The sequence below is a fragment of the Oncorhynchus keta genome, chromosome 30 (assembly GCF_023373465.1).
Source record: "Oncorhynchus keta strain PuntledgeMale-10-30-2019 chromosome 30, Oket_V2, whole genome shotgun sequence".
Classification (NCBI taxonomy): Eukaryota; Metazoa; Chordata; class Actinopteri; order Salmoniformes; family Salmonidae; genus Oncorhynchus; species Oncorhynchus keta.
The window spans coordinates 20,761,186-20,787,520 of record NC_068450.1 but is presented as its reverse complement, the minus strand read 5'-3'; the positions used below and the strand labels follow the sequence as shown (position 1 = coordinate 20,787,520).

Here is a 26,335-nt window from a genome sequence, read left to right as displayed (position 1 = left end):
TTGGTAGGGGGGGGGTTGATTATGACTGGAGCCTGTTTAGGGGTTTAACAGCTCATCTGCAAGGAGGGAGGGAGGGAGGGACAGCTGCTGCCAGCCCAGGAGTTTAATGGAGACTGCAGTTTCCTTCCTTCCTCTTGAGTCTCTGCTTTCACCTGCAGTGTTCCTGCACCAACCACCCTCCTCCTCGTCCCATCCTCCCCTCCTCTTCTCCTCCCATCCTCTACTCCTCCCCCTCCTCCTCCTCCTCCCATCCTCCACCATTACCCCTCCTCCTTCCATCCTCCCCTCCTCCACCAACACCCCATGAAGTGTTATTAGATGGGAGGGAGAGGGAACAGCAGAGGACATTTACAATACATTGAATTACATTTAACAAGATAAATGGATAATGTTATATATAGGCTTGTTGTAAAGAGGCCAGAAATGAGAGTTTAAGTATTTTAAAGGGGCAATCTACAGTTTGCTTTATCCTTTTTGGTCAGCTGAATTCATGAAATGTACACATTCATTCTTGAAGATTATAACTTAGAAATGCACCATGATCTTAGTTCAACTGTCGTACCCCATTAAAACCCAAAATATAAGCTTGTTTCACTCCAATGTTTGTAATTAAAGAAGTACATGTAAACAAACATTATATAGCCTTCAAACATGGTTAAAACTATTATTTAGAAGTCTTGGATGTCAGTCCTTGCATCCATAGCTTTGTCTATGAATGTGAGAGTGGTTACATTTCTCCAACGCCATCCTTCAGCTTTTTACTGAAACGAGTGGGGAGCATGCGTGTTTCAACTGCTGATTGACACTTTAAGAAGGACTTAGGAAATTATTGCCCTCACAAACAACATAGCAGGTATCTATTTTCTATTTTAGAATGTGTAAAAGCATATTTTCAGAGAAGTGCTTAAATAACAGCCTGTTAAGACTAATGATTGTCTATATATTTAGGCTATAGGGTTACAGAAAATTAGTGTGTACATTGGGCTCCCGACTGGCGCAGCGGTCTAAGGCACTGCATCTCAGTGCTAGAGGTGTCACTACAGACACCCTGGTTTGAGTCCAGGCTCTATCACAACCGGCTGAGATTGGGAATCCCATAGGGCCGCGCACAATTGGCCCAGCATCGTCCTGGTTTGGCCGGGATAGGCTGTCATTGTAAATAAGACTTTGTTCTTCACTGACTTGCCTAATAAAATAAATAAGCAATGTAGTGGAACCTACATTTTGAATGCTGAGCCAGCATCTGGGTGGCAGGTAGTCTATCAGTTAGTGTTGAGCCACTAACCCAAAGGTCGCTGGTTTGAATACCTGAGCTGACAAGGTGACAAATCGGTTGCTCGGATACTGTTGAGCAAGTCTCGTGTTAAGCCTAATTTGCTCCAGGGGCGATGTACTACTATGGCTGACCCTGTAAAACAACACATTTCACTGCATCTCTCCAAGTCTCTTTTTTTTATTTTATTTCACCTTTATTTAACCAGGTAGGCTAGTTGAGAACAAGTTCTCATTTGCAACTGCGACCTGGCCAAGATAAAGCGTAGCAATTCGACACATACAACAACACAGAGTTACACGTGGAATAAACAAAACATACAGTCAATAATACAGGAGAACAAAAGAAAACAAAAAGTCTATATACAGTGAGTGCAAATGAGGTAAGATAAGGAAATAAATAGGCCATGGTGGTGAAGTAATTACAATATAGCAATTAAACACTGGAATGGTAGATCGGCAGAAGATGAATGTGCAGGTAGAGATACTGGGGTGCAAAGGAGCAAAATAAATACCAGTATGGGGATGAGGCAGGTAGGTAGATGGGCTGTTTACAGATGGGCTATGTACAGGTGAAGTGATCTGTAAGCTTCTCTGACAGCTGGTGCTTAAAGCTAGTGAGGGAGATGTGAGTCTCCAGCTTCAGAGATTTTTGCAATTTGTTCCAGTCATGGGCAGCAGAGAACTGGAAGGAAAGACGACCAAAGGAGGAATTGGCTTTGGGGATGACCAGTGAGATATACCTGCTGGAGTGCGTGCTACGAGTGGGTGCTGCTATGGTGACCAGTGAGCTGAGATAAGGCGGGGCTTTACCTTTAATGAGGTAACATAGTGGCTTTGCTGGTCTCTGCTCTCCTTCTCTACTACACAACATGGTGTGGGTGTGCATGCATGTCTCCCTCAATTAATCACATGGTTTGAGATGTTTGTCCTTTGAAAAGCTGCTTACTTGGTAGACTGCAAACATACCAGATGTAGGATCTTAATTTGACCTCTTTGTCGCAGGAGGAAAATAATCCTGCAGCAGGAGGATTTTAATAGCTGAAGAAATATTTAGAATCGCCACCAGATGGAAGCAGTGTTTGTATGCAATGCAGTACGAGCAGGCTACAGCAAGTCTCGTGTTAATTGTTATGTGGATTATAATAAATGTACATATTTGTAGGGGTAGATGTACAGTACCAGCCAAGTGCTGGGGCGGCAGCGTAGCCTAGTGGTTAGAGCGTTGGACTAGAGCGTTGGACTAGTAACCGGAAGGTTGCGAGTTCAAACCCCCGAGCTGACAAGGTACAAATCTGTCGTTCTGCCCCTGAACAGGCAGTTAACCAACCCACTGTTCCTAGGCCGTCATTGAAAATAAGAATTTGTTCTTAACTGACTTGCCTGGTTAAATAAAGGTATATATTTAAAATTAAAAAAGAAAACATGCTTAAAATATCTTGCTTTCAAAATAATATTTGGTGAATCAAAATAACTCCATCATTTGTGACGAGTTTCTGTAAATTCTTTTTTTGGTAGAATTTCTGTGTTGAAGATTCAAGAAAAATGTAAATTTTTCCCCATTTTCCATCCAATTCGCTGTATTTTTGTAAAACATTACACTTGATCGTTCTTGAATAAGTACCTCCACTTCTTTTTGTTTTTCTTCTAACCTATTTTGTGCCTCTATAGTACAGTTTCCTTTCCCATCTACCTGCTCTGTTACTTCCTCTATTCCCTTTATTAGTCTAATCCCCTTTGACCTAGACTGCTTTTGTTTTAATGATGAGTATTGTATTGAATGGCCTCTAAAAGTACATTTGAAAGTGTCCCATACAATAAGGGGTGTGCTGTACCTAAGTCCATTCTGAATTATTTTGTCTTAGTTAAGAAAATAATATCATCCAATAGGCTTTCCCCGTCCACGTAGAAACTCTGTAAGAGTTATATGGAGGCTAATTAGATGGTGGTCCGATCACATTCAGTCTCCTATTAATACTTTTTAAAACTTTTGATGCCAGCAAGAATGAGACGAGGAGGTAATCAAGACGGCTAGCTTGATGAAGCCTCCTCCCTATACATCTCACTAGGTCAGGGGTTTTCACCCTCCATATATCCACTAGTTCTAATGTATCCATGATCTTTGTAATCTCCTTAAGTGTTAGAGGGTGATAGTTTGTAAGAGTGATTTCCTTTACGATCCACTGAGGTTCTTTAAACAGTATTATAATCTCCCACTGTAATAATAGATGATTTGGTTGCTTGTGAGCTCAATAGATTATTATATTTTTGAAAAAGTATAGATCGCCAGATCTGTTTTTGGTCCAATAATATATTTAAAATAATCCATCTTCCTTGTTGATTTGTTTGCACAGTTTGCACAATCACCCCTTTTGAGTTTCTTTGCCCATGACAAAAATATATTTCTCCCTCCCAGTCCTTTTTCCACCCAACCTCATCTAGATTTGTAGAATGAGTTTCCTGTAAGCAATAGATATTGCAATTATAACTTGCTATACTTATTTCCCCACTTACCATAATGATACCCATGTTTCAATTATACTTACAACAACCAATGTTTGTAAACTTACCATTAAAAAGCACCATGATGATTAAGTGTCCGTATAGCTGTAGCTGTACCATAATATTTGCACTGGTGAGCATACTGTAGCTGAAACTTTGTAAACCTCCAATTGTCCTAATATTCCACCCACTAAAACCTCCCTCCGAATAACCAAATCACATGGTGTCACGTTCTGACCTTAGTTCCTTTTGTTTTTGTCTTTTTTTTAGTGGGTTAGGGCGTGAGTTGGGGTGGGCAGTCTGTTCGTTTTTCTATGTTGGTTTCTGTGTTCAGCCTGGTATGGTTCTCAATCAGAGGCTGGTGTCGTTAGTTGTCCCTGATTGAGAATCATACTTAGGTAGCCTTTTTCCACCTGTGTTTCGTGGGTGTATATTTTCTGTCTTTGTGTCGCCAGACAGGACTGTTTCGGTTTTCGTTCGTTCACTTGATTAATTTTTGTATTTCAGTGTTAAATATTACATCATGAACACTTACCACGCTGCAAATTGGTCCTCCGATCCTTCTCGCTACTCCTCCTCTGAAGAGGAGGACGAGATCCTTTACACATGGAAAAAAGTAACAAAAAAGTAACAGAGTAACAATAATAGGTAATATAAATAATAACAACACAATCTTATACATGCATGCTCATATTATAAAGTCCTAGCAAGGCTGTAAGCATGTCAGCCCAGCCTGCTCAGTTCATTGGATTCATTTGTTCATAAAAATGTCCATTACATTCAAGACATATTTCATATAGTCCTCATTATATCCTGTTGTATTCTGACAAAAAGGAAGAAGGAAAGAGGAACATAGATTCTAACGGCCTCAAGTAATAATGTGTCTTAGGCATCACATCATATCCTGTTGTATCGTGCCATGGCTGTGCCAGAGCCGACCGCAAGCCAACCCCAGGCACTACCTTATGGGAAGGCATACTCAAGTTCAACTGACAATCGTTTCCGACACAGCCACGGCACAACAGCCAAGAACAGTACTGACAATCCAGAGCAAGTAAACCTGTAAAAGCCACCCTCTCTCCACCCTTATTCCAGGGTTGTTGCTCTATCACCGTGGCTGTTTTACACCTAGGTCTATATCATTAGGAACAAGAATATAAAAGGCAGCATGAAGAGCTTATATTGAAATACATAATATACTTTTCTCTCGCTTAGAGAAGTGCTTCCATAAGCCAATTACTGTATTAGTTCTACCGTTAACTTGAATCACTTTATCCCAGTGTTAACCAGCCCATACACACTAGAGACAACAATCCTGTTGACAATACCTAATCCATCCATTTGCCGGTGTGTATCAGATGAATAATCATCATTTACATTTTATATTAAGATTTATTTTTTTAAATGTAAAAGGGTAATGCCAATTATTTTAGGATTGTATAGGCCTCTTCCAATAGAAAACGTGGGCAGGTTTATAATTATATAATCCTTTATCCTATATAATACATCTATTCATATTTATTACGTTTTATCTTTAGAGCTAATCATTCCGATTCACATCGGCGAACAAGGGCCACACTTATATAACAGCTTTTAAGTCATAATACACCCAACTTCTACAATTACGACATATCATATTCAACAAAAGAAACTACCCTGGTATTTCTAATGCACAGTCTTCAAATGAAATACATAAATTAATCATAAAGAAAGAACAGGTCAGCCAACATTCTCGCCTTCCCCTGAATCAAAACCTGATATTACGTCCATATAGCCCAAAGTTCCATAATGCCTTAATAGAAAAAGGATCATCATACCCATTCTGCATTACCATAAATCCAACCTTATTCTAAGTCCACATAGTCCACGATTCCATTAATGCATGAATAAAAACAAAAATAAAGTTGTTCATGCAACAACAACAAAAAATGTGTAAAAAATCTATGAATCCATATTTGTACTGCAAATATGTAACCGGGTGTCACGGTTTTCATATGGTGAAGGAGAGTCGGACCAAACTGCAGCGTGTCGATTGCGATCCATGTTTAATCAAACAACGTAAACACGAATAAGCACAAACTCAACAAAACAATAAACGTAGTGAAAACCAAAAACAGCCTAAACTGGTGTCAACTAACACAGCACAAGGACATCAAGACACTCAGGACAATCACCCACGACAAACTCAAACAATATGGCTGCCTAAATATGGTTCCCAATCAGACAACGATAAGCACCTGCCTCTGATTGAGAACCACTCCAGACAGCCATAGACTTTGCTAGATAACCCCACTAGCTACAATCCCAAATACATACACACCAAAACCCCAAGACAAAACACACCACAATACAAAAACTCCATGCCACACCCTGGCCTGACCCAATACATGAAGAAAAACACAAAATACTTAGACCAGGGCGTGACACCGGGACCACTTCAACAAGAGATAGCTACACTCACATCCACGTTGTAATCTTCCAGTCCTTGAACATTTGATTATTTACACATCATTTATCGACCACTAGACGAGCATTCTGCTACTCTGCTCGGAGCCTTTTGAAAGGGGGGTACAGGGCACATCGTCTCTCCACTTTTTCATGAGTAAATTGGTCATTAATAGAGAATGGGGTGTTCTTCAATTCCCTACCCTGTTGTAACAAGGCAATTTTCATTTTGTAGTGGGTTAGCATAACTACGATCGGACGGGGCCTTCCCTCTGCTCTGCCACCAAAACGGTGAGCTCTTTGAAAATCAATTGTTTCCACCTGTTCGTCCATTATCTTGAGATTACGTTTCGTGAACACCTTGACTTTTTCCGCCGTTGACTGATAGTTTTTGTTTTCATCCTCCTCTATTCCCATTATAACAATATTATTTATCATACTTTAGATCAAGTAATTTGGGTTTTCATTATCATACCGTAGCCTCTCTGTCGTGTCTTTTAGGGAGTCCAGGGTAGTTTTCAATATCTTATTTTCCGCTCGTTTTTTTCCATCATATTATTACTGTAATCCATTCCTGTTTTTAAGGCCTCAACCTCCCCCAGTAGGCCCAGCAATAGAGCCGGTTTTTTTAAACTGCTTGCTCATGCTTGTAAGCAATGCTCTCTCTTCTGGAGACAGTTCTAAAAACGTCCCCTCCAAAACGTCCCCCTCCAAAACGTCCCGCTCCAGAACTCGAGGAAAGGTATTTTGTTGTTTGCTTCGATGTATCCGTTTCTTTTTCAAGCATATCATAATGCTGATCAATAAATAGTTCCAGATTCTCTATATTATCCAGAATGTTTGTTTCACAGTTATCATCTCATCCTCAATTTTTGTGATTAATTCATGGGACAAGCTGTGCCTACCACATCATCACCCTATTACATAATTCATAGTTTTCTCTGTGCTTGCTAGAGCATTGTGAATTGCCATAGTGCAGTGGTCTAAGCAGCACACTCCATGAGTGCTGGGCGATCTAGTGACCAGCATGAGCCTACATTTTAAAAAAATATTTGTTTTTATTTAACTAGGCAAGTCAGTTAAGAACAATTTCATATTTACAATGACGCCGGGCCAATTGTGCACTGCCCTATGGGAGCCCATTAGACCCACAAGTTAATCATTTTCAAGAAGTAAAAAGAATACACTGAGCATTTACATATCAAAGACAACTGTCTTAGCTCAACTAAATCCTCTTTGGATAGGCTCAAATGCAGAAACATCAAATCATATCAAATCAAATTTTATTTTTCACATGCGCGAATACAACAGTGAAATGCTTACTTACAAGCCCTTAACCAACAATGCAGTTTCAAGAAAAATAAGTGTAAAGAATAGATAAGTAAGAAATCAAATAAAAAAATGAAAATAGGTTTTGTCGTGCCCTCTTCACGACTGTCTTGGTGTGCTTGGACCATGTTAGTTTGTTGGTGTGGACACCAAGGCATTCAACCTGCTCCACTACAGTCCTGTCGATGAGAATGGGGGCGTGCTTGGTCCTCCTTTTCCTGTAGTCCACAATCATCTCCTTTGTCTGGATCAGGTTGAGGGATAGGTTGTTGTCCTTGCACCACGTGGTCAGGTCTCTGACCTCCTCCACTTGTCGGTGATCAGGCCTAGCACTTTTGTGTCATCAGCAAACTTAATGATGGTGTTGGAGTTGTGCATGGCCGTGCAGTCATGAGTGAACAGGGAGTACAGAAGGAGACTGAGCATGCACCCCTGAGGGGTCTCCGCGTTGAGGATCAGCGTGGCAGATGTGTTGTTACCTACCCTTACCACCTGGGGGCTGCCAGTCAGGAAGTCCAGGATCCAGTTGCAGAGGGAGGTGTTTAGTCCCAGGTTCCTTAGCTTAGTGATGAGCTTTGAGGGCAATATGGTGTTGGACACTGAGCTGTAGTTGATGAATAGCATTCTCACATCGGTGTTCCTTTTGTCCAGGTGTGAAAGGGCAGTGTGGAGTGCAATAGAGATTGCATCATCTGTGGATCTGTTGGTGCGGTATGCAAATTGGAGTGGGTCTAGCGTTTCTGGGATAATGGTGTTGATGTGAGCCATGACCAGCCTTTCAAAGCATTTCATGTCTACAGATGTGAGTGCTACAGGTCGGTAGTCATTTAGGCAGGTCACCTTAGTGTTCTTGGGCACAGGGACTATGGTGGTCTGCTTGAAACATGTTGATATTACAGACTCGGTCATAGACAGGTTGAAAATGTCAGTGAAGACACTTGCAGTTGGTCAGCACATGCTCGGAGTACACGTTCTGGTAATCCGTCTGGCCCTGCGGCCTTGTGAATGTTGACCTGTTTGAAGGTCTTAACTCACATCGGCTGCGGAGAGCAGCCGTGATCACACAGTCGTCCGGAATCAGCTGATGCTCTCATGCATGTTTCAGTGTTACTTGCCTCGAAGCGAACACAGAAGTTATTTAGCTCGTCTGGTAGGCTTGTGTCACTGGGCAGCTCTCGGCTGTGCTTCCCTTTGTAGTCTGTAATAGTTTGCAAGCCCTGCCACATCCGACAAGCTTCGGAGCCGGTGTAGTATGAATCAATCTTAATCCTGTATTGACGCTTTGCCTGTTTGATGATTAGTCGTAGAGGGCATAGCAGGATTTCTTATAAGCTTAAGGGTTAGAGTCCATCTATTTGAATGCAGCAGCTCTACCGTTTAGCTCAGTGCGAATGTTGCCTGTAATCCATGGCTTCTGGTTAGGGTATGTACGTACGGTCACTGTGGGGACGGCGTCCTCGATGCACTTATTGATAAATCCATTGACTGATGTGGTGTACTCCTCAATGTCATTGGAAGAATCCCGGAACATATTCCAGGCTGTGCTACCAATGCAGTCCAGTAATTTATTGACCGAGTCACTGGTGCTTCCTGCTTCAAATTTGGCTTGTAAGCAGGAATCAGGAGGATAGAATTATGGTCAGATTTGCCAAATGGAGGGCGAGGGAGAGCTTTGTATGCTTCTCTGTATGTGGAGTAAAGGTGGTCTAGATTTTTTTTCCCCCTCTGTTTGCACATTTAACATGCTGGTAGAAATGAGGTAAGACTGATTTAAGTTTCCCAGCATTAAAGTCCCCGGCCACTAGGAGCGCCACCTCTGGATGAGCGTTTTCCTGTTTGCTTATGGCAGTATACAGCTCATTGAGCGCGGTTTTAGTGCCAGCATCGGTCTGTGGTGGTATGTAGACAATTACAAAAAAATACAGTTGAAAACTCTCTAGGTAGATAGTGTGGTCTACAGCTTATCATGAGATACTCTACCTCAGGCGAGAAAAACCTTGAGACTTCCTAAGATATTGTGCCCCAGCTGTTGTTCACATATATACATAGGCCCCCGCCCCGTGTCTTACCAGAGGCTGCTGTTCTGTCCTGCCGATGGAGTGTATAACCCCACCAGCTGTATGTTCTTAATGTTCCTGACTCAGCAGGAAAATTCTCTGCGACAAAAAAGGGATCAAGTTAAGATCCGACATTTGCACTGGGTATGTGGCTATAAGGTCTGGCCTGATTTAGGACGAGGGTGAGATTGCAGCATGTGTTTTCTTTACCCTGGATCTGTTCCAAATTGTATGCATTAAGCTCTGGTCAAAAGTAGTGCACTACTTAGGGAATAGGGCGTCAATTAGGACACCCTATTCCCCTGAGTTTACCCTTTGTCAGCATGGTACCACGAACATAACTGTGCAAAGGTGAAAATAGTGAAACCTGGCAGACACACAACAGGCGCTATTTCATTAACACTTCATTTGTCAATTTAAAAAAAAATCATTGAATACCTGGGTACATAGTGTAATTGTTACTAACATTTTAATTTGGTTCAGAGATAGTACTATGTCAATTAAGAGGTAGAATTAAACAGTAATTTCATTCCCTGCACTTTTTTCTCTCAATGTCCTCGATACTCCCAGTTGGGATATATTACAAAATAAAACACTCCAAATTGAGTTCTATGTTGGTGTTAATTACCTTACATATACTGTCTCTTATGACTTACTATCACTGCCTATATCACTATCTACTGTGTGATATTCAGTGAGGGATTTTCTATCTCAAAATGGGCTTTACTGAATTTCTACTTTATCCCATGTTTGAGCATTTACACCTCAAGTAATGCACTTCACTTCAAGGGTGAGTATCCCAAATGGCACCCTATTACTTATACTGTATACTGCAAGCCCTATGTGGCCTGGTCAGAAGTAGTACACTATATAGAGAATAGGGTGCATTTGGGATGTACCCCATGTGATAGAGCTTGAACAACTTTTCCTCCTAAATGACATGGAGGTCTCCATCTTGTTGTCTTTATGGCTGTCCTGCCAGGGGAACCCCAGAGTGATTGATCCCCCAATCACATTACTCTCATCTTCCTGTCACTCCGGTTCATCTCTCCTAAATCTAAATAGCTAAGAGATGCCGCAATTCATCATCAACGATGCACCACAACTCAGCCGCTCTCTCTTCTCTCCCCCTCCCCAGGGACGCTGCACGCGTGACAACTGTAAGTACCTGCACCCCCCTCCCCACCTCAAGACCCAGCTGGAGATCAACGGGAGAAACAACCTGATCCAGCAGAAGACAGCAGCGGCCATGTTGGCCCAACAGATGCAGTTCATGCTGCCAGGAGCCCAGTTGCAGCCCATAGTGAACAGCCCACACTACACAGTGAGTACTTCATGTATAGTTCATAGTATGTTGCCCACACTGCAAATTGAGTACTTCATGTATAGTCCATAGTATGTAGCCCACACTACAAAGTGAGTACTTCATGTATAGTGCATAGTATGTAGCCCACACTACACAGTGAGTACTTCATGTATAGTCCATAGTATGTAGCCCACACTACACAGTGAGTACTTCATGTATAGTGCATAGTATGTAGCCCAGACAACAAAGTGAGTACTTCATGTATAGTGCATAGTATGTAGCCCAGACAACAAAGTGAGTACTTCATGTATAGTCCATAGTATGTTGCCCAGACAACAAAGTGAGTACTTCATGTATAGTCCATAGTATGTAGCCCACACTGCACAGTGAGTACTTCATGTATAGTCCATAGTATGTAGCCCACACTGCACAGTGAGTACTTCATGTATAGTCCATAGTATGTAGCCCACACTGCACAGTGAGTACTTCATGTATAGTCCATAGTATGTAGCCCAGACAACAAAGTGAGTACTTCATGTATAGTCCATAGTATGTAGCCCACACTGCAAAGTGAGTACTTCATGTATAGTGCATAGTATGTAGCTCAGACAACAAAGTGAGTACTTCATGTATAGTCCATAGTATGTAGCCCACACTGCAAAGTGAGTACTTCATGTATAGTCCATAGTATGTAGCCCACACTACACAGTGAGTACTTCATGTATAGTGCATAGTATGTAGCCCACACTACACAGTGATTACTTCATGTATAGTGCATAGTATGTAGCCCAGACAACAAAGTGAGTACTTCATGTATAGTCCATAGTATGTTGCCCACACTGCACAGTGAGTACTTCATGTATAGTCCATAGTATGTAGCCCAGACAACAAAGTGAGTACTTCATGTATAGTCCATAGTATGTTGCCCACACTGCACAGTGAGTACTTCATGTATAGTCCATAGTATGTAGCCCACACTGCAAAGTGAGTACTTCATGTATAGTCCATAGTATGTAGCCCAGACAACAAAGTGAGTACTTCATGTATAGTCCATAGTATGTTGCCCACACTGCACAGTGAGTACTTCATGTATAGTCCATAGTATGTAGCCCAGACAACAAAGTGAGTACTTCATGTATAGTCCATAGTATGTTGCCCACACTGCACAGTGTGTACTTCATGTATAGTCCATAGTATGTAGCCCAGACAACAAAGTGAGTACTTCATGTATAGTCCATAGTATGTAGCCCACACTGCAAAGTGACTACTTCTTGTATAGTCCATAGTATGTAGCCCAGACAACAAAGTGAGTACTTCATGTATAGTCCATAGTATGTAGCCCACACTGCACAGTGAGTACTTCATGTATAGTCCATAGTATGTAGCCCACACTGCACAGTGAGTACTTCATGTATAGTCCATAGTATGTAGCCCACACTACACAGTGAGTACTTCATGTATAGTCCATAGTATGTAGCCCACACTGCACAGTGAGTACTTCATAGTCCATAGTATGTAGCCCACACTGCACAGTGAGTACTTCATGTATAGTCCATAGTATGTAGCCCACACTGCACAGTGAGTACTTCATGTATAGTCCATAGTATGTAGCCCACACTGCAAAGTGACTACTTCTTGTATAGTCCATAGTATGTAGCCCAGACAACAAAGTGAGTACTTCATGTATAGTCCATAGTATGTAGCCCACACTGCACAGTGAGTACTTCATGTATAGTCCATAGTATGTAGCCCACACTGCACAGTGAGTACTTCATGTATAGTCCATAGTATGTAGCCCACACTGCACAGTGAGTACTTCATGTATAGTCCATAGTATGTAGCCCACACTGCACAGTGAGTACTTCATGTATAGTCCATAGTATGTAGCCCACACTACACAGTGAGTACTTCATGTATAGTCCATAGTATGTAGCCCACACTGCACAGTGAGTACTTCGTGTATAGTCCATAGTATGTAGCCCACACTACACAGTGAGTACTTCATGTATAGTCCATAGTATGTAGCCCACACTGCACAGTGAGTACTTCGTGTATAGTCCATAGTATGTAGCCCACACTGCACAGTGAGTACTTCGTGTATAGTCCATAGTATGTAGCCCACACTGCACAGTGAGTACTTCATGTATAGTCCATAGTATGTAGCCCACACTACACAGTGAGTACTTCATGTATAGTCCATAGTATGTAGCCCACACTGCACAGTGAGTACTTCATGTATAGTCCATAGTATGTAGCCCACACTGCACAGTGAGTACTTCGATAGTCCATAGTATGTAGCCCACACTGCACAGTGAGTACTTCATGTATAGTCCATAGTATGTAGCCCACACTGCACAGTGAGTACTTCATGTATAGTGCATAGTATGTAGCCCACACTACACAGTGAGTACTTCATGTATAGTCCATAGTATGTAGCCCACACTGCACAGTGAGTACTTCATGTATAGTCCATAGTATGTAGCCCACACTGCACAGTGAGTACTTCGTGTATAGTCCATAGTATGTAGCCCACACTGCACAGTGAGTACTTCATGTATAGTGCATAGTATGTAGCCCACACTGCACAGTGAGTACTTCATGTATAGTCCATAGTATGTAGCCCACACTACACAGTGAGTACTTCATGTATAGTGCATAGTATGTAGCCCACACTACACAGTGAGTACTTCATGTATAGTTCATAGTATGTAGCCCACACTGCACAGTGAGTACTTCATGTATAGTCCATAGTATGTAGCCCACACTGCACAGTGAGTACTTCATGTATAGTCCATAGTATGTAGCCCACACTGCACAGTGAGTACTTCATGTATAGTCCATAGTATGTAGCCCACACTGCACAGTGAGTACTTCATGTATAGTCCATAGTATGTAGCCCACACTGCACAGTGAGTACTTCATGTATAGTCCATAGTATGTAGCCCACACTGCACAGTGAGTACTTCATGTATAGTCCATAGTATGTAGCCCACACTGCACAGTGAGTACTTCATGTATAGTCCATAGTATGTAGCCCACACTGCACAGTGAGTACTTCGTGTATAGTCCATAGTATGTAGCCCACACTGCACAGTGAGTACTTCATGTATAGTCCATAGTATGTAGCCCACACTGCACAGTGAGTACTTCATGTATAGTCCATAGTATGTAGCCCACACTGCACAGTGAGTACTTCATGTATAGTCCATAGTATGTAGCCCACACTGCACAGTGAGTACTTCGTGTATAGTCCATAGTATGTAGCCTACACCAAACCATCCTCATTATTTAGTCAACACATTCGATTTACACAGTTATATTTCTCCATTTATCTACAGTTTGAACCATGGCTGTTCACAGGCTGTTTCTCTGTCTGATCTCCCCTCATTTCCTCCCTCTCTCCACCTCTCCTTCTCGCTCAGACTACTTTCCCTATGACTCCCAGTATGTCGTCCCTGGCCACCAGTCCCAGTATGGCGTTCAGCCCGTATCTGAGCCACATGGGTCCAGGGATGGGCCTGATGCCTGAGCTGCTACACCAGGCCCCCCTGCTGGTCCCAGGGAGCCCCACCGGCCTCCAGGTCATGGGCAACAGCAGCTCCCAGCAGAAACACATGCGGACAGACAAGCTGGAGGTATGTGTTGTGTGTGTTTATGTCTTTGCAGTAGCCCAGTCTGTAGCAGAGAAATAGAATGATAGAAAATAATAGAATCATTCTTGTCCTGTGAGCCGAACTCCTTCTCTGACTGTGCCACCCCCCCCCCCAACCCTAACACCACCCAGGTATGTCGTGAGTTCCAGAGGGGTAACTGCACGCGGGGCGAGGGCGACTGCCGCTATGCCCACCCTATGGAGGCAGCCATGGTGGACGGCAGTGAAAACTCAGTCATCGTCTGTATGGACTACATCAAGGGCCGCTGCTCCAGGGACAAATGCAAGTACTTCCACCCCCCTGCCCACCTGCAGGCAAGAATTAAGGCCGCCCAGCACCAGGCCAGCCAAACCGCCAACGCCATGGTGAGTCATGGTAAACACTACTGATGGGTTAAATATTGATACAGTTGCATATCGCAATATTATTTTGGTCAATATTATATCAATACTTTGAATTTAAGTGTTTTTTTGGGAGGGGGGGGTGGATGTAGCGTAAGCTACTGCTAGTCGGCTGTACCTGAGCCAAAACTCTGGTATTTTTTGTCCTATATCTTGTTCTCCATCTTATTTTTAAATAGGCAGCGCTAGCTAAAGGCAAGCAATACTGAAGCATGCATGAGAGCACCAGCTGTTCCGGACGACTATGTGATAATGCTCTCGGTAGCCGATGTAAGAAAGACCTTCAAACAGGTTAACATTCACAATGCCGCTAGGCCAGAAGGATCACCAGGGCATGTACTCAAAGCATGCGCGCACCAACTGGCAAGTGTCTTCGCTGACGTTTTCAATCTCTCCCTGACCGTGTCTGTAATACTTACATTGTCCCTGTGCTCAAGGAAGCGAAGGTAACCTGCCTAAATGATTACCGCCATGTAGCACTCACGTCGGTAGCCATGAAGTGCTTGGAGTGGAGCGGGTCAAGAGTTTCAAGTTCCCTGGTGTCCACATCACCAACAAACTATCATGGTCCAAACACATCAAGACAGTCGTGAAGAGGGCATGACAACACCCCCCATCACTGAGGCCAAGGTTCCTGCCATCCAGAACCTGTATACTAGACAGTGTCAGAGGAAAGCCACAAAAATGGTCAAAACTCCAGTCACCCAAGTCATAGTACCAGAGCGCCAAGTCTAGGCTCCTTAACAGCTTCTACCCCCAAGCCATAAGACTGCTGAACAATTCATCAAATGGCCACCAGACTATTTACATTGACCCCCCCTCGCTGTTTATTATCTATGCGTAGTCACTTCACCCCTACCTACATGTACCTCGACTAACCTTCTACCCACACATTGACTCAGTACCTGTAACCTCTGTATATAGCCTCGTTATTGTTATTTTTTTTGTGTTACTTTTTTAAATAATTCTTTACTTTAGTTTATTTGGTAAATATTTTCTTAACTATTTCTTGAACTGCACTGTTGGTTAAGGGCATGTAAGTAAGCATTCCACGGTAAGGTCTACACTTGTTGTATTCGGCGCATGTTACAAATAAAGTTTGATTTAATTTTATTTGAATTTCAGACGCATCTTTGGTCTGCATTGGTTCTTTGTAATCTGCAGAGACTGAGTTTATATTTCACGTGTTTAAAATGTTCTGCAGTTGGGTATTTATTTACTGTTGCTAAGCAGGATAAGGACAGCACACCACTAGCACATTACCCACCAGAGATGAAAGTATGTCTTTTCTTGCTGTATAGTGTGTGAGAAGTGTTTTTTGCTGGAGGCTGGCTTGTGTTTGAGGCTGGGGCAGCATCCCAAATGGCACCCTATTTCCTATATAGTGCACTACTTTTGACCAGAACCCTCTGGGCCTATGTATCTTCTGTCATATAAGGAGGCAACAGGAGTTCAATCTGACAGGATGAGCAATAGCAATCAGACTGTCTGCATTGCAGGTGTATAAAAACACAATAGAGAGAGAGAGAGAGTGGGAGGGAGTGAGACAAAGAAAGATGTGGAGAGGGAAGGGAAATACAGATTTTTTAAAGCATTTTGGGCATTTTTTCTTGTTCATCTGCATTTGTTGGTCCTCTGGTCTGCTTCTAGGGGTTGATTGTTGTCAGGCTTTACTCCCGTCAGGTTATATCATCATTCTCCTTTGTAATCCTTCATGTTTTTGCTTCTCTGTGCGTTGTTTCCTTCAACTTCACCTTCATCTATTCCCATTATGCATCATGCACCACACCTCTCTCTCTCTCTCTCTCTCTCTCTCTCTCTCTCTCTCTCTCTCTCTCTCTCTCTCTCTCTCTCTCTCTCTCTCTCTCTCTCTCTCTGACCTCACCCCCAATTTCCACTGGTTTACTGTCTGTGTCATTTGCTTGATCCTCATTGGTTGGCTGTCATCGTGTGCTCACTGCTTGTTGTGCTAACCCCGCCCCCGGCCTGTGGTATTTTTACCTTTTTATTACTATCTTTTCTGATTTCACTTTCATGTGTGTAAGCGTTTCTTCCATTTCTGTCCGATGGTGCGTCACATTTTCCATCAGAAAATTGATTCTAGACTGACAGCCCTGTTTTGCTATGGTTGGTCTGAGGGATTTCTGATACAGTAGCATCCTCTATAGGTGGGGAACTACCAGCAAGGGCAGTGATGCTGTTCAAGCCTCAGAATGGGTTTCATGTTAGGGTAGTAGGCTCTTTCAGAGTAGTTTGACACGAAAGGTTTTTATGTAATTCAAAGTACATGCAGTTGAAGTCGGAAGTTTACATACAGCTTAGCCAAATACATTTAAACTCAGTTTTTCACAATTTCTGACATTTAATCCTAGTACAAATTCCCTGTCTTAGGTCTGTAAGGATCACCACTTTATTTTAAGAATGTGAAATGTCAGAATAATAGTAGAGAGAATAATTTATTTCAGCTTTTATTTCTTTCATCACATTCCCAGTGGGTCAGACGTTTACATACACTCAGTATTTGGTAGCATTGCCTTTAAATTGTTTAACTTGGGTCAAACGTTCCGGGTAGCCTTCTACAAGCTTCCCACAATAAGTTGGGTGAATTTTGGCCCATTCCCCCTGACAGAGCAGGTGTAATTGAGTCAGGTTTATAGGCCTCCTTGCTCGCACACACATTTTCAGTTCTGCCCACAAATTGTCAATAGAATTGAGGTCAGGGCTTTGTAATGGCCACTCCAATACCTCGACTTTGTTGTCCTTAAGCCATTTTGCCACAACTTTGGAAGTATGCTTGGGGTCATTGTCCATTTGGAAGACACATTTGGGACCAAGCTTTAACTTCCCGACTGATGTTTGAGATGTTGCTTCAATATATCCACATCATTTCCCCCCTCATGATGCCATTTATTTTGTGAAGTGCACCAGTCCCTCCTGCAGCAAAGCACCCCCACAACATGATGTTGCTTCACGGTTGGGATGGTGTTCTTCGGCAAGCCTCCCCCTTTTTCTACCAAACATAACGATGGTCATTATGGCCAAACAGTTCTATTTTTGTTTCATTAGACCAGAGGACATTTCTACAAAAAGTACAATCTTTGTCCCCATATGCAGTTGCAAACCGCAGTCTGGCTTTTTTTATGGCGGTTTTGGAGCAGTGGCTTCTTCCTTGCTGAGTGGCCTTTCAGGTTATGTCGATGTAGGACTCGTTTTACTATGGATATACAGTGGGGCAAAAAAGTATTTAGTCAGCCACCAATTGTGCAAGTTCTCCCACTAAAAAAGATGAGAGAGGCCTGTAATTTTCATCATAGGTACACTTCAACTATGACAGACAAAATAAGAAAAGAATCCATAAAGTCTCATTGTAGGATTTTTAATGAATTTATTTGCAAATTATGGTGGAAAATAAGTATTTGGTCAATAACAAAAGTTTATCTCAATACTTTGTCATTGCCAACAAAGGGTATATGACAGAGGTCAAACGTTTTCTGTAAGTCTTCACAAGGTTTTCACACACGGTTGGTGTTATTTTGGCCCATTCCTCCATGCAGATCTCCTCTAGAGCAGTGATGTTTTGGGGCTGTTGCTGGGCAACACGGACTTTCAACTCCCTCCAAAGATATACTTCCAATTGACTCAAATTATGTCAATTAGCCTATCGGAAGCTTCTAAAGCCATGACATCATTTTCTGGAATTGTCCAAGTTGTTTAAGGCACAGTCAACTTAGTGTATGTAAACTTCTGACCCACTGGAATTGTGATACAGTGAATTATAAGTGAAATAATCTGTCTGTAAACAATTGTTGGTAAAAATACTTGTCATGCAAGTAGATGTCCTAACAGACTTGCCAAAACTATAGTTTGTTAACAAGAAATGTGTAGAGTGGTTGAAAAACAAGTTTTAATGACTCCAACCTAAGTGTATGTAAACTTCCGGCTTCAACTGTAGATGCATTGTACTTGCACAATTTCTGAGCCCAAATGCTGACACTCTCTCTCTCTCTCTCTCTCTCTCTCTCTCTCTCTCTCTCTCTCTCTCTCTCTCTCTCTCTCCCCTTTTCTACTTCCCCAGGCCCTGCCCCATGGGGCAATGCAACAGCTACCAAAGAGGCCCACCTTAGAGAAGAGTAACGGGGGTGGTGCTGTATTCCACCCCAGCATGTTCCACTATCAGCAGGCCCTGGCTAACATGCAGCTGCAGCAGCCAGCCTTTATCCACCCTGGTGAGTCTAGTCTACTCTGTCAAATAGAATCATTTGGCATTCCTTTTAAAAAGTAAGTAGACTGAATTATTAATTAAATTAAGTTGGGCGAACTTATCTATCCTGAGTCTGATTTAGATAGGTGAACTAAGTGTACTGGGGAGGGCTAGCTAGGCCAGACAGACTGACACGGGGGGGGGGCATGCAAGGCCAGACAGACTGACACAGGGGAGGGCTAGCTAGGCCAGACAGACTGACACAGGGGAGGGCAAGCTAGGCCAGACAGACTAACGCAGGGCTAGCTAGGCCAGACAGACTGACTCAGGGCTAGCTAGGCCAGACAGACTGACATGGCAGCTTCACACTGTACTGTCATCTGGGGGTCAAGTTAACTGCCAACGGTCTAAATAAGGACTGCACATGGAAACAGACAGAAGAAAGGACACAGCAGAATGTCAAAACATTAGTACTACAACATATTACTATGAACATATTACTCAGGAGTACTGATACACATACCAGTGGATGTCTATTTGATAGAGGGGATGTGTTATGGTATAGAATATATTGTAGGGACATGAGAGAAGAAAGCGGGTTCCTTGTGAGTATTGAGGAACTCTCGCTCTGTGCTGAGTGTATACAATGTCCTGTCTGGGATAGAGCTTATTGGGTGTACTCTGTCCTTCTGTCTGGGATAGAGCTTATTGGGTGTACTCTGTCCTTCTGTCTGGTATAATTCCTTGTCCTTCTGTCTGGTATAATTGGGTGTACTTCCTTCTGTCTGGGATATAACTCTGTCGTTCTGTCTGGTATAATTCTTATTGGGTGTACTCTGTCCTTCTGTCTGGGATAGAGCTTATTGGGTGTACTCTGTCCTTCTGTCTGGTATAATTCTTATTGGGTGTACTCTGTCCTTCTGTCTGGGATAGAGCTTATTGGGTGTACTCTGTCCTTCTGTCTGGTATAATTCTTATTGGGTGTACTGTCCTTCTGTCTGGTATAATTCTTATTGGGTGTACTCTGTCCTTCTGTCTGGGATAGAGCTTATTGGGTGTACTCTGTCCTTCTGTCTGGTATAATTCTTATTGGGTGTACTCTGTCCTTCTGTCTGGGATAGAGCTTATTGGGTGTACTCTGTCCTTCTGTCTGGGATAGAGCTTATTGGGTGTACTCTGTCCTTCTGTCTGGGATAGAGCTTATTGGGTGTACTCTGTCCTTCTGTCTGGAATAGGCTTATAGAGTCTTAGAGCTTGGGTGTACTCTATCGTTCTGTCTGGAATAGAGCTTATTGGGTGTACTCTGTTCTTCTGTCTGGGATAGAGCTTATTGGGTGTACTCTATCGTTCTGTCTGGAATAGAGCTTATTGGGTGTACTCTGTTCTTCTGTCTGGGATAGAGCTTATTGGGTGTACTCTGTCCTTCTGTCTGGAATAATTCTTATTGGGTGTACTCTGTCCTTCTGTCTGGGATAGAGCTTATTGGGTGTACTCTGACGTTCTGTCTGGGATAGAGCTTATTGGGTGTAATCTGTCGTTCTGTCTGGGATAGAGCTTATTGGGTGTACTCTGTCCTTCTGTCTGGGATAGAGCTTATTGGGTGTACTCTGTCCTTCTGTCTGGGATAGAGCTTATTGGGTGTACTCTGTCCTTCTGTCTGGAATAGAGCTTATTGGGTGTACTCTGTCCTTCTGTCTGGGATAGAGCTTATTGGGTGTACTCTGTCCTTCTGTCTGGGATAGAGCTTATTGGGTGTACTCTGTCCTTCTGTCAGGGATAGAGCTTATTGGGTGTACTCTGTCCTTCTGTCAGGGATAGAGCTTATTGGGTGTACTCTGTCCTTCTGTCTGGGATAATTCTTATTGGGTGTACTCTGTCGTTCTGTCTGGGATAGAGTTTATTGGGTGTACTCTGTCCTTCTGTCTGGGATAATTCTTATTGGGTGTACTCTGTCGTTCTGTCTGGGATAGAGTTTATTGGGTGTACTCTGTCCTTCTGTCTGGGATAAGCTTATTGGGTGTACTCTGTCCTTCTGTCTGGGATAATTCTTATTGGGTGTACTCTGTCGTTCTGTCTGGGATAGAGTTTATTGGGTGTACTCTGTCCTTCTGTCTGGGATAATTCTTATTGGGTGTACTCTGTCGTTCTGTCTGGGATAGAGTTTATTGGGTGTACTCTGTCCTTCTGTCTGGGATAATTCTTATTGGGTGTACTCTGTCCTTCTGTCTGGGATAAGCTTATTGGGTGTACTCTGTCCTTCTGTCTGGGATAATTCTTATTGGGTGTACTCTGTCCTTCTGTCTGGGATAATTCTTATTGGGTGTACTCTGTCCTTCTGTCTGGGATAAGCTTATTGGGTGTACTCTGTCCTTCTGTCTGGGATAATTCTTATTGGGTGTACTCTGTCGTTCTGTCTGGGATAGAGTTTATTGGGTGTACTCTGTCCTTCTGTCTGGGATAATTCTTATTGGGTGTACTCTGTCCTTCTGTCTGGGATAGAGTTTATTGGGTGTACTCTGTCCTTCTGTCTGGGATAATTCTTATTGGGTGTACTCTGTCCTTCTGTCTGGGATAATTCTTATTGGGTGTACTCTGTCGTTCTGTCTGGGATAGAGTTTATTGGGTGTACTCTGTCCTTCTGTCTGGAATAGAGCTTATTGGGTGTACTCTGTCCTTCTGTCTGGGATAGAGCTTATTGGGTGTACTCTGTCCTTCTGTCTGGAATAGAGCTTATTGGGTGTACTCTGTCCTTCTGTCTGGGATAGAGCTTATTGGGTGTACTCTGTCCTTCTGTCTGGGATAGAGCTTATTGGGTGTACTCTGTCGTTCTGTCTGGGATAGAGCTTATTGGGTGTACTCTGTCCTTCTGTCTGGGATAGAGCTTATTGGGTGTACTCTGTCGTTCTGTCTTGGATAGAGCTTATTGGGTGTACTCTGTCGTTCTGTCTGGGATAGAGCTTATTGGGTGTACTCTGTCCTTCTGTCTGGAATAGAGCTTATTGGGTGTACTCTGTCCTTCTGTCTGGGATAGAGCTTATTGGGTGTACTCTGTCCTTCTGTCTGGGATAGAGCTTATTGGGTGTACTCTGTCATTCTGTCTGGAATAGAGCTTATTGGGTGTACTCTGTCCTTCTGTCTGGGATAATTCTTATTGGGTGTACTCTGTCTTCTGTCTGGGATAGAGCTTATTGGGTGTACTCTGTCCTTCTGTCTGGAATAGAGCTTATTGGGTGTACTCTGTCCTTCTGTCTGGGATAGAGCTCTGGGTGTACTCTGTCCTTCTGTCTGGGATAGAGCTTATTGGGTGTACTCTGTCGTTCTGTCTGGGATAGAGCTTATTGGGTGTACTCTGTCCTTCTGTCTGGGATAGAGCTTATTGGGTGTACTCTGTCGTTCTGTCTTGGATAGAGCTTATTGGGTGTACTCTGTCGTTCTGTCTGGGATAGAGCTTATTGGGTGTACTCTGTCCTTCTGTCTGGAATAGAGCTTATTGGGTGTACTCTGTCCTTCTGTCTGGGATAGAGCTTATTGGGTGTACTCTGTCCTTCTGTCTGGGATAGAGCTTATTGGGTGTACTCTGTCATTCTGTCTGGAATAGAGCTTATTGGGTGTACTCTGTTCTTCTGTCTGGGATAGAGCTTATTGGGTGTACTCTGTCGTTCTGTCTGGGATAGAGCTTATTGGGTGTACTCTGTCCTTCTGTCTGGGATAGAGCTTATTGGGTGTACTCTGTCGTTCTGTCTTGGATAGAGCTTATTGGGTGTACTCTGTCGTTCTGTCTGGGATAGAGCTTATTGGGTGTACTCTGTCCTTCTGTCTGGAATAGAGCTTATTGGGTGTACTCTGTCCTTCTGTCTGGGATAGAGCTTATTGGGTGTACTCTGTCCTTCTGTCTGGGATAGAGCTTATTGGGTGTACTCTGTCATTCTGTCTGGAATAGAGCTTATTGGGTGTACTCTGTTCTTCTGTCTGGGATAGAGCTTATTGGGTGTACTCTGTCCTTCTGTCTGGGATAATTCTTATTGGGTGTACTCTGTCCTTCTGTCTGGGATAGAGCTTATTGGGTGTACTCTGTCCTTCTGTCTGGGATAGAGCTTATTGGGTGTACTCTGTCCTTCTGTCTGGGATAGAGCTTATTGGGTGTACTCTGTCCTTCTGTCTGGGATAGAGCTTATTGGGTGTACTCTGTCATTCTGTCTGGAATAGAGCTTATTGGGTGTACTCTGTTCTTCTGTCTGGGATAGAGCTTATTGGGTGTACTCTGTCCTTCTGTCTGGGATAATTCTTATTGGGGGTACCCTGTCCTTCTGTCAGGGATAGAGCTTATTGGGTGTACTCTGTCCTTCTGTCTGGTATAATTCTTATTGGGTGTACTCTGTCCTTCTGTCTGGGATAGAGCTTATTGGGTGTACTCTGTCCTTCTGTCTGGGATAGGGCTTATTGGGTGTACTCTGTCCTTCTGTCTGGTATAATTCTTATTGGGTGTACTCTGTCCTTCTGTCTGGTATAATTCTTATTGGGTGTACTCTGTCCTTCTGTCTGGGATAGAGCTTATTGGGTGTACTCTGTCCTTCTGTCTGGGATAGAGCTTATTGGGTGTACTCTGTCCTTCTGTCTGGTATAATTCTTATTGGGTGTACTCTGTCCTTCTGTCTGGTATAATTCTTATTGGGTGTACTCTGTCCTTCTGTCTGGGATAGAGCTTATTGGGTGTACTCTGTCCTTCCCTCCTACTCTCACTCTATTTTTCTCTCCTTCTTTCTCCCTCTCTGTCCCCTGCACTCTGTGTCTTTGTCCCATGCTTAACTGGTGCCCTGCTATCACGCACAAATACTGGCACAATCTGCTCTAGGTGGCCTAAAGTATGCAGCAACAGCACCCAGCACACTCTGGGAGAGAATGTATAGATCTCTGACTGATCCACTCCTCCACTTTCCTCAGCTGTTCCATCATCAGGTCTATATTGCTATTAAAGTATCACAATAACAATTGATATGCCGTATCCATCCAAACTTAACAGCAATGAGCAATTGAACACTATTAATGCTCTCTGCATCCTATGCCCTCCACTGCTCTGTTCCCGTGTTCTGTGTTCTGTCTGTCTGCCTTTAAGCCTCCATGTTGTATCTGCTGTGTTCTAGTTGACTGTGACAGGTTATATTAGCCATTATTTACACGCTGTTCTTGTGGCTTGCACTAACCTTAATGTTGTTTTTGTCTTGTCCTATTGTCTGTCGTCACTCTCTGTGTCAATCACTCCTCCCCTTTTGCTCCCCTCCTCCATCCTCTCATCACCTCCTTCTGTTGTCCCCATCTTCCTTCCCCTCTTCCCCCTCCCCATCTTTGCATGCTGTGGCAGGCTCAGTCCTGTGCATGGCGCCATCAGGAGGCATGGGTAGGTCGGCTCGGTCACTCACTGCTGCTGGGGGCTTGGAAGAGGTGTGGGGACTGTGGTTGGCCAGATAGCTAGGAGAGAGGGGGGTTGGTAGTAGATGGACTCTGTGGTTGGCCAGATAGCTAGGAGATAGGGGGGTTGGTAGTGGATGGACTCTGTAATTGGCCAGATAGCTAGGATAGAGGGGGTTTGGTAGTAGATGGACTCTGTGGTTGGCCAGATAGCTAGGAGAGAGGGGGTTGGTTGTGGATGGACTCTGTAATTGGCCAGAAAGCTAGGAGAAGGGGGGTCGTAGTAGATGGACTCTGTGGTTGGCCGGATAGCTAGTTGGCCAGATAGCTGGGGGGTTCGTAGTATATGGACTATGTGGCTGGACCGATAGCTAGGAGAGAGGGGGAGAATGATCAGCAACACGTCCTCTGAAGATAGTGGATGTAGTTCTCAGATTGTAGTTTAGTAGTTCTAGTTGTAGTAGATTCTAGAATCATAGTTAAGTTCCAGACCCCAACACCAAGAACCTTGGAGGATATGACAGTAGATATTAGTCATTTTGGAGCCATCATGTTGTCCCACTGGTGTCTGCCTGTCCTCTGCCTGCCTGCCTGCCTGTCTGTCTGTCTGTCTGTCTGTCTGTCTGTCTGTCTGTCTGTCTGTCTGTCTGTCTGTCTGTCTACCTGCCCCTGTGCTTGCACTTGTCACCCCACTTTAATTTCTGATACAAAAAAAACTACTTATTTCAACATTTTAGTTGTGTATTATTAGAGTTTGCTAGAGTGTGTGTGAGTCTCTATGTCAGCTCAGATATCTCAGTCCCAGCCTAGTCAGTATGAGGTTGCTGGTCTCCCAAGTTGTGTCCAGAATAGCACCCTATTATAAATATATAGTGCACTGCTTTTGACCTCTGGGCTCTGGTCAAAAGTAGTGCACTATGTAGGAAATAGGGTGCCATTTAGGATTCAGTTTAAGCCTGCTGCCCCGTCTCTTGTAGGGCTTATGAAAGGGCCGGCCCCGCTAGCAGTGGATGGCCGTTGGGAGAGGCGGGACTGGAGCAGCTGCAGGCACCCCCACAGCCGCCTCTTGTCAGCGCCTGGATTCACTGGTGAGGGGAATCCACAGCTGGTCTCCCCCTCTACCTGACCCTCTAACTCCCCCTTTCCTTTACCTCCCTCTCTGCCTAGCCTTCTACCCCCCTCTACCTCCTCTCTACCTGACCCTCTACCTCCCCCTCTACCTCCCTCTCTACCTCCCCCTCTGCCTAGCCTTCTACCCCCCGTCTACCCCCCTCTCTACCTGACCCTCTACCTCGCCCTATGCCTAGCCTTCTACCCCCCCTCTACCTCCTTCTCTACCTGACCCTCTACCTCCCCCTCTGCCTAGCCTTTTACCTCCCTCTCTTCCTGACTCTCTGTCCCCCTTCTACCTAGCCTTCTACCTCCCCTCTCTGCCTTCTACTTCCCTCTCTACCTTCCCCCTCTACCTCCCCTCCACCGAGCCTTCTACCTGCCCCTCTACCTCCCTCTCTACCTGACCCTCTACCTCGCCCTATGCCTAGCCTTCTACTTCCCTCTCTACCTTCCCCTCTACCTCCCCCTCCACCTAGCCTTCTACCCGCCCCTCTACCTCCTTCTCTACCTGACCCTCTACCTCCCCCTCTGCCTAGCCTTTTACCTCCCTCTCTTCCTGACTCTCTATCCCCCCTTCTACCTTGCCTTCTACCTCCCCCTCTGCCTAGCCTTCTACTTCCCTCTCTACCTCCCCCTCCACCTAGCCTTCT

The 26,335-nt window shown here is 43.8% G+C and overlaps 1 protein-coding gene across 21 annotated transcripts in view; it reads left to right on the top strand.

Moving 5' to 3' along the window:
* Window positions 1-26,335, top strand: part of mbnl3 (muscleblind-like splicing regulator 3) — a 97,394-nt gene that overhangs the window by 46,184 nt on the left and 24,875 nt on the right. For 5 of the 21 annotated variants that reach the window (XR_008086486.1, XR_008086485.1, XM_052486904.1 and 2 more), the window contains 5 exons: window positions 10,744-10,929; window positions 14,334-14,546; window positions 14,696-14,929; window positions 19,041-19,191; window positions 25,550-25,660. Coding sequence is in view for 19 of the 21 variants with exons in the window: in XM_052486896.1 (XP_052342856.1) it covers window positions 10,744-10,929; window positions 14,334-14,546; window positions 14,696-14,929; window positions 19,041-19,191; window positions 25,550-25,660 (895 nt within the window). In the remaining 2 variants the exon portion in view is untranslated. Of the gene's footprint in view, window positions 1-10,743; window positions 10,930-11,058; window positions 11,068-11,104; window positions 11,114-11,610; window positions 11,620-11,656; window positions 11,666-12,346; window positions 12,356-12,802; window positions 12,812-12,894; window positions 12,904-13,078; window positions 13,088-13,305; window positions 13,315-13,535; window positions 13,545-13,581; window positions 13,591-14,333; window positions 14,547-14,695; window positions 14,930-19,040; window positions 19,192-25,549; window positions 25,661-26,335 lie in introns of those variants that run through there. The other 16 variants (XM_052486903.1, XM_052486899.1, XM_052486900.1 and 13 more) reach the window with 12 other exon arrangements.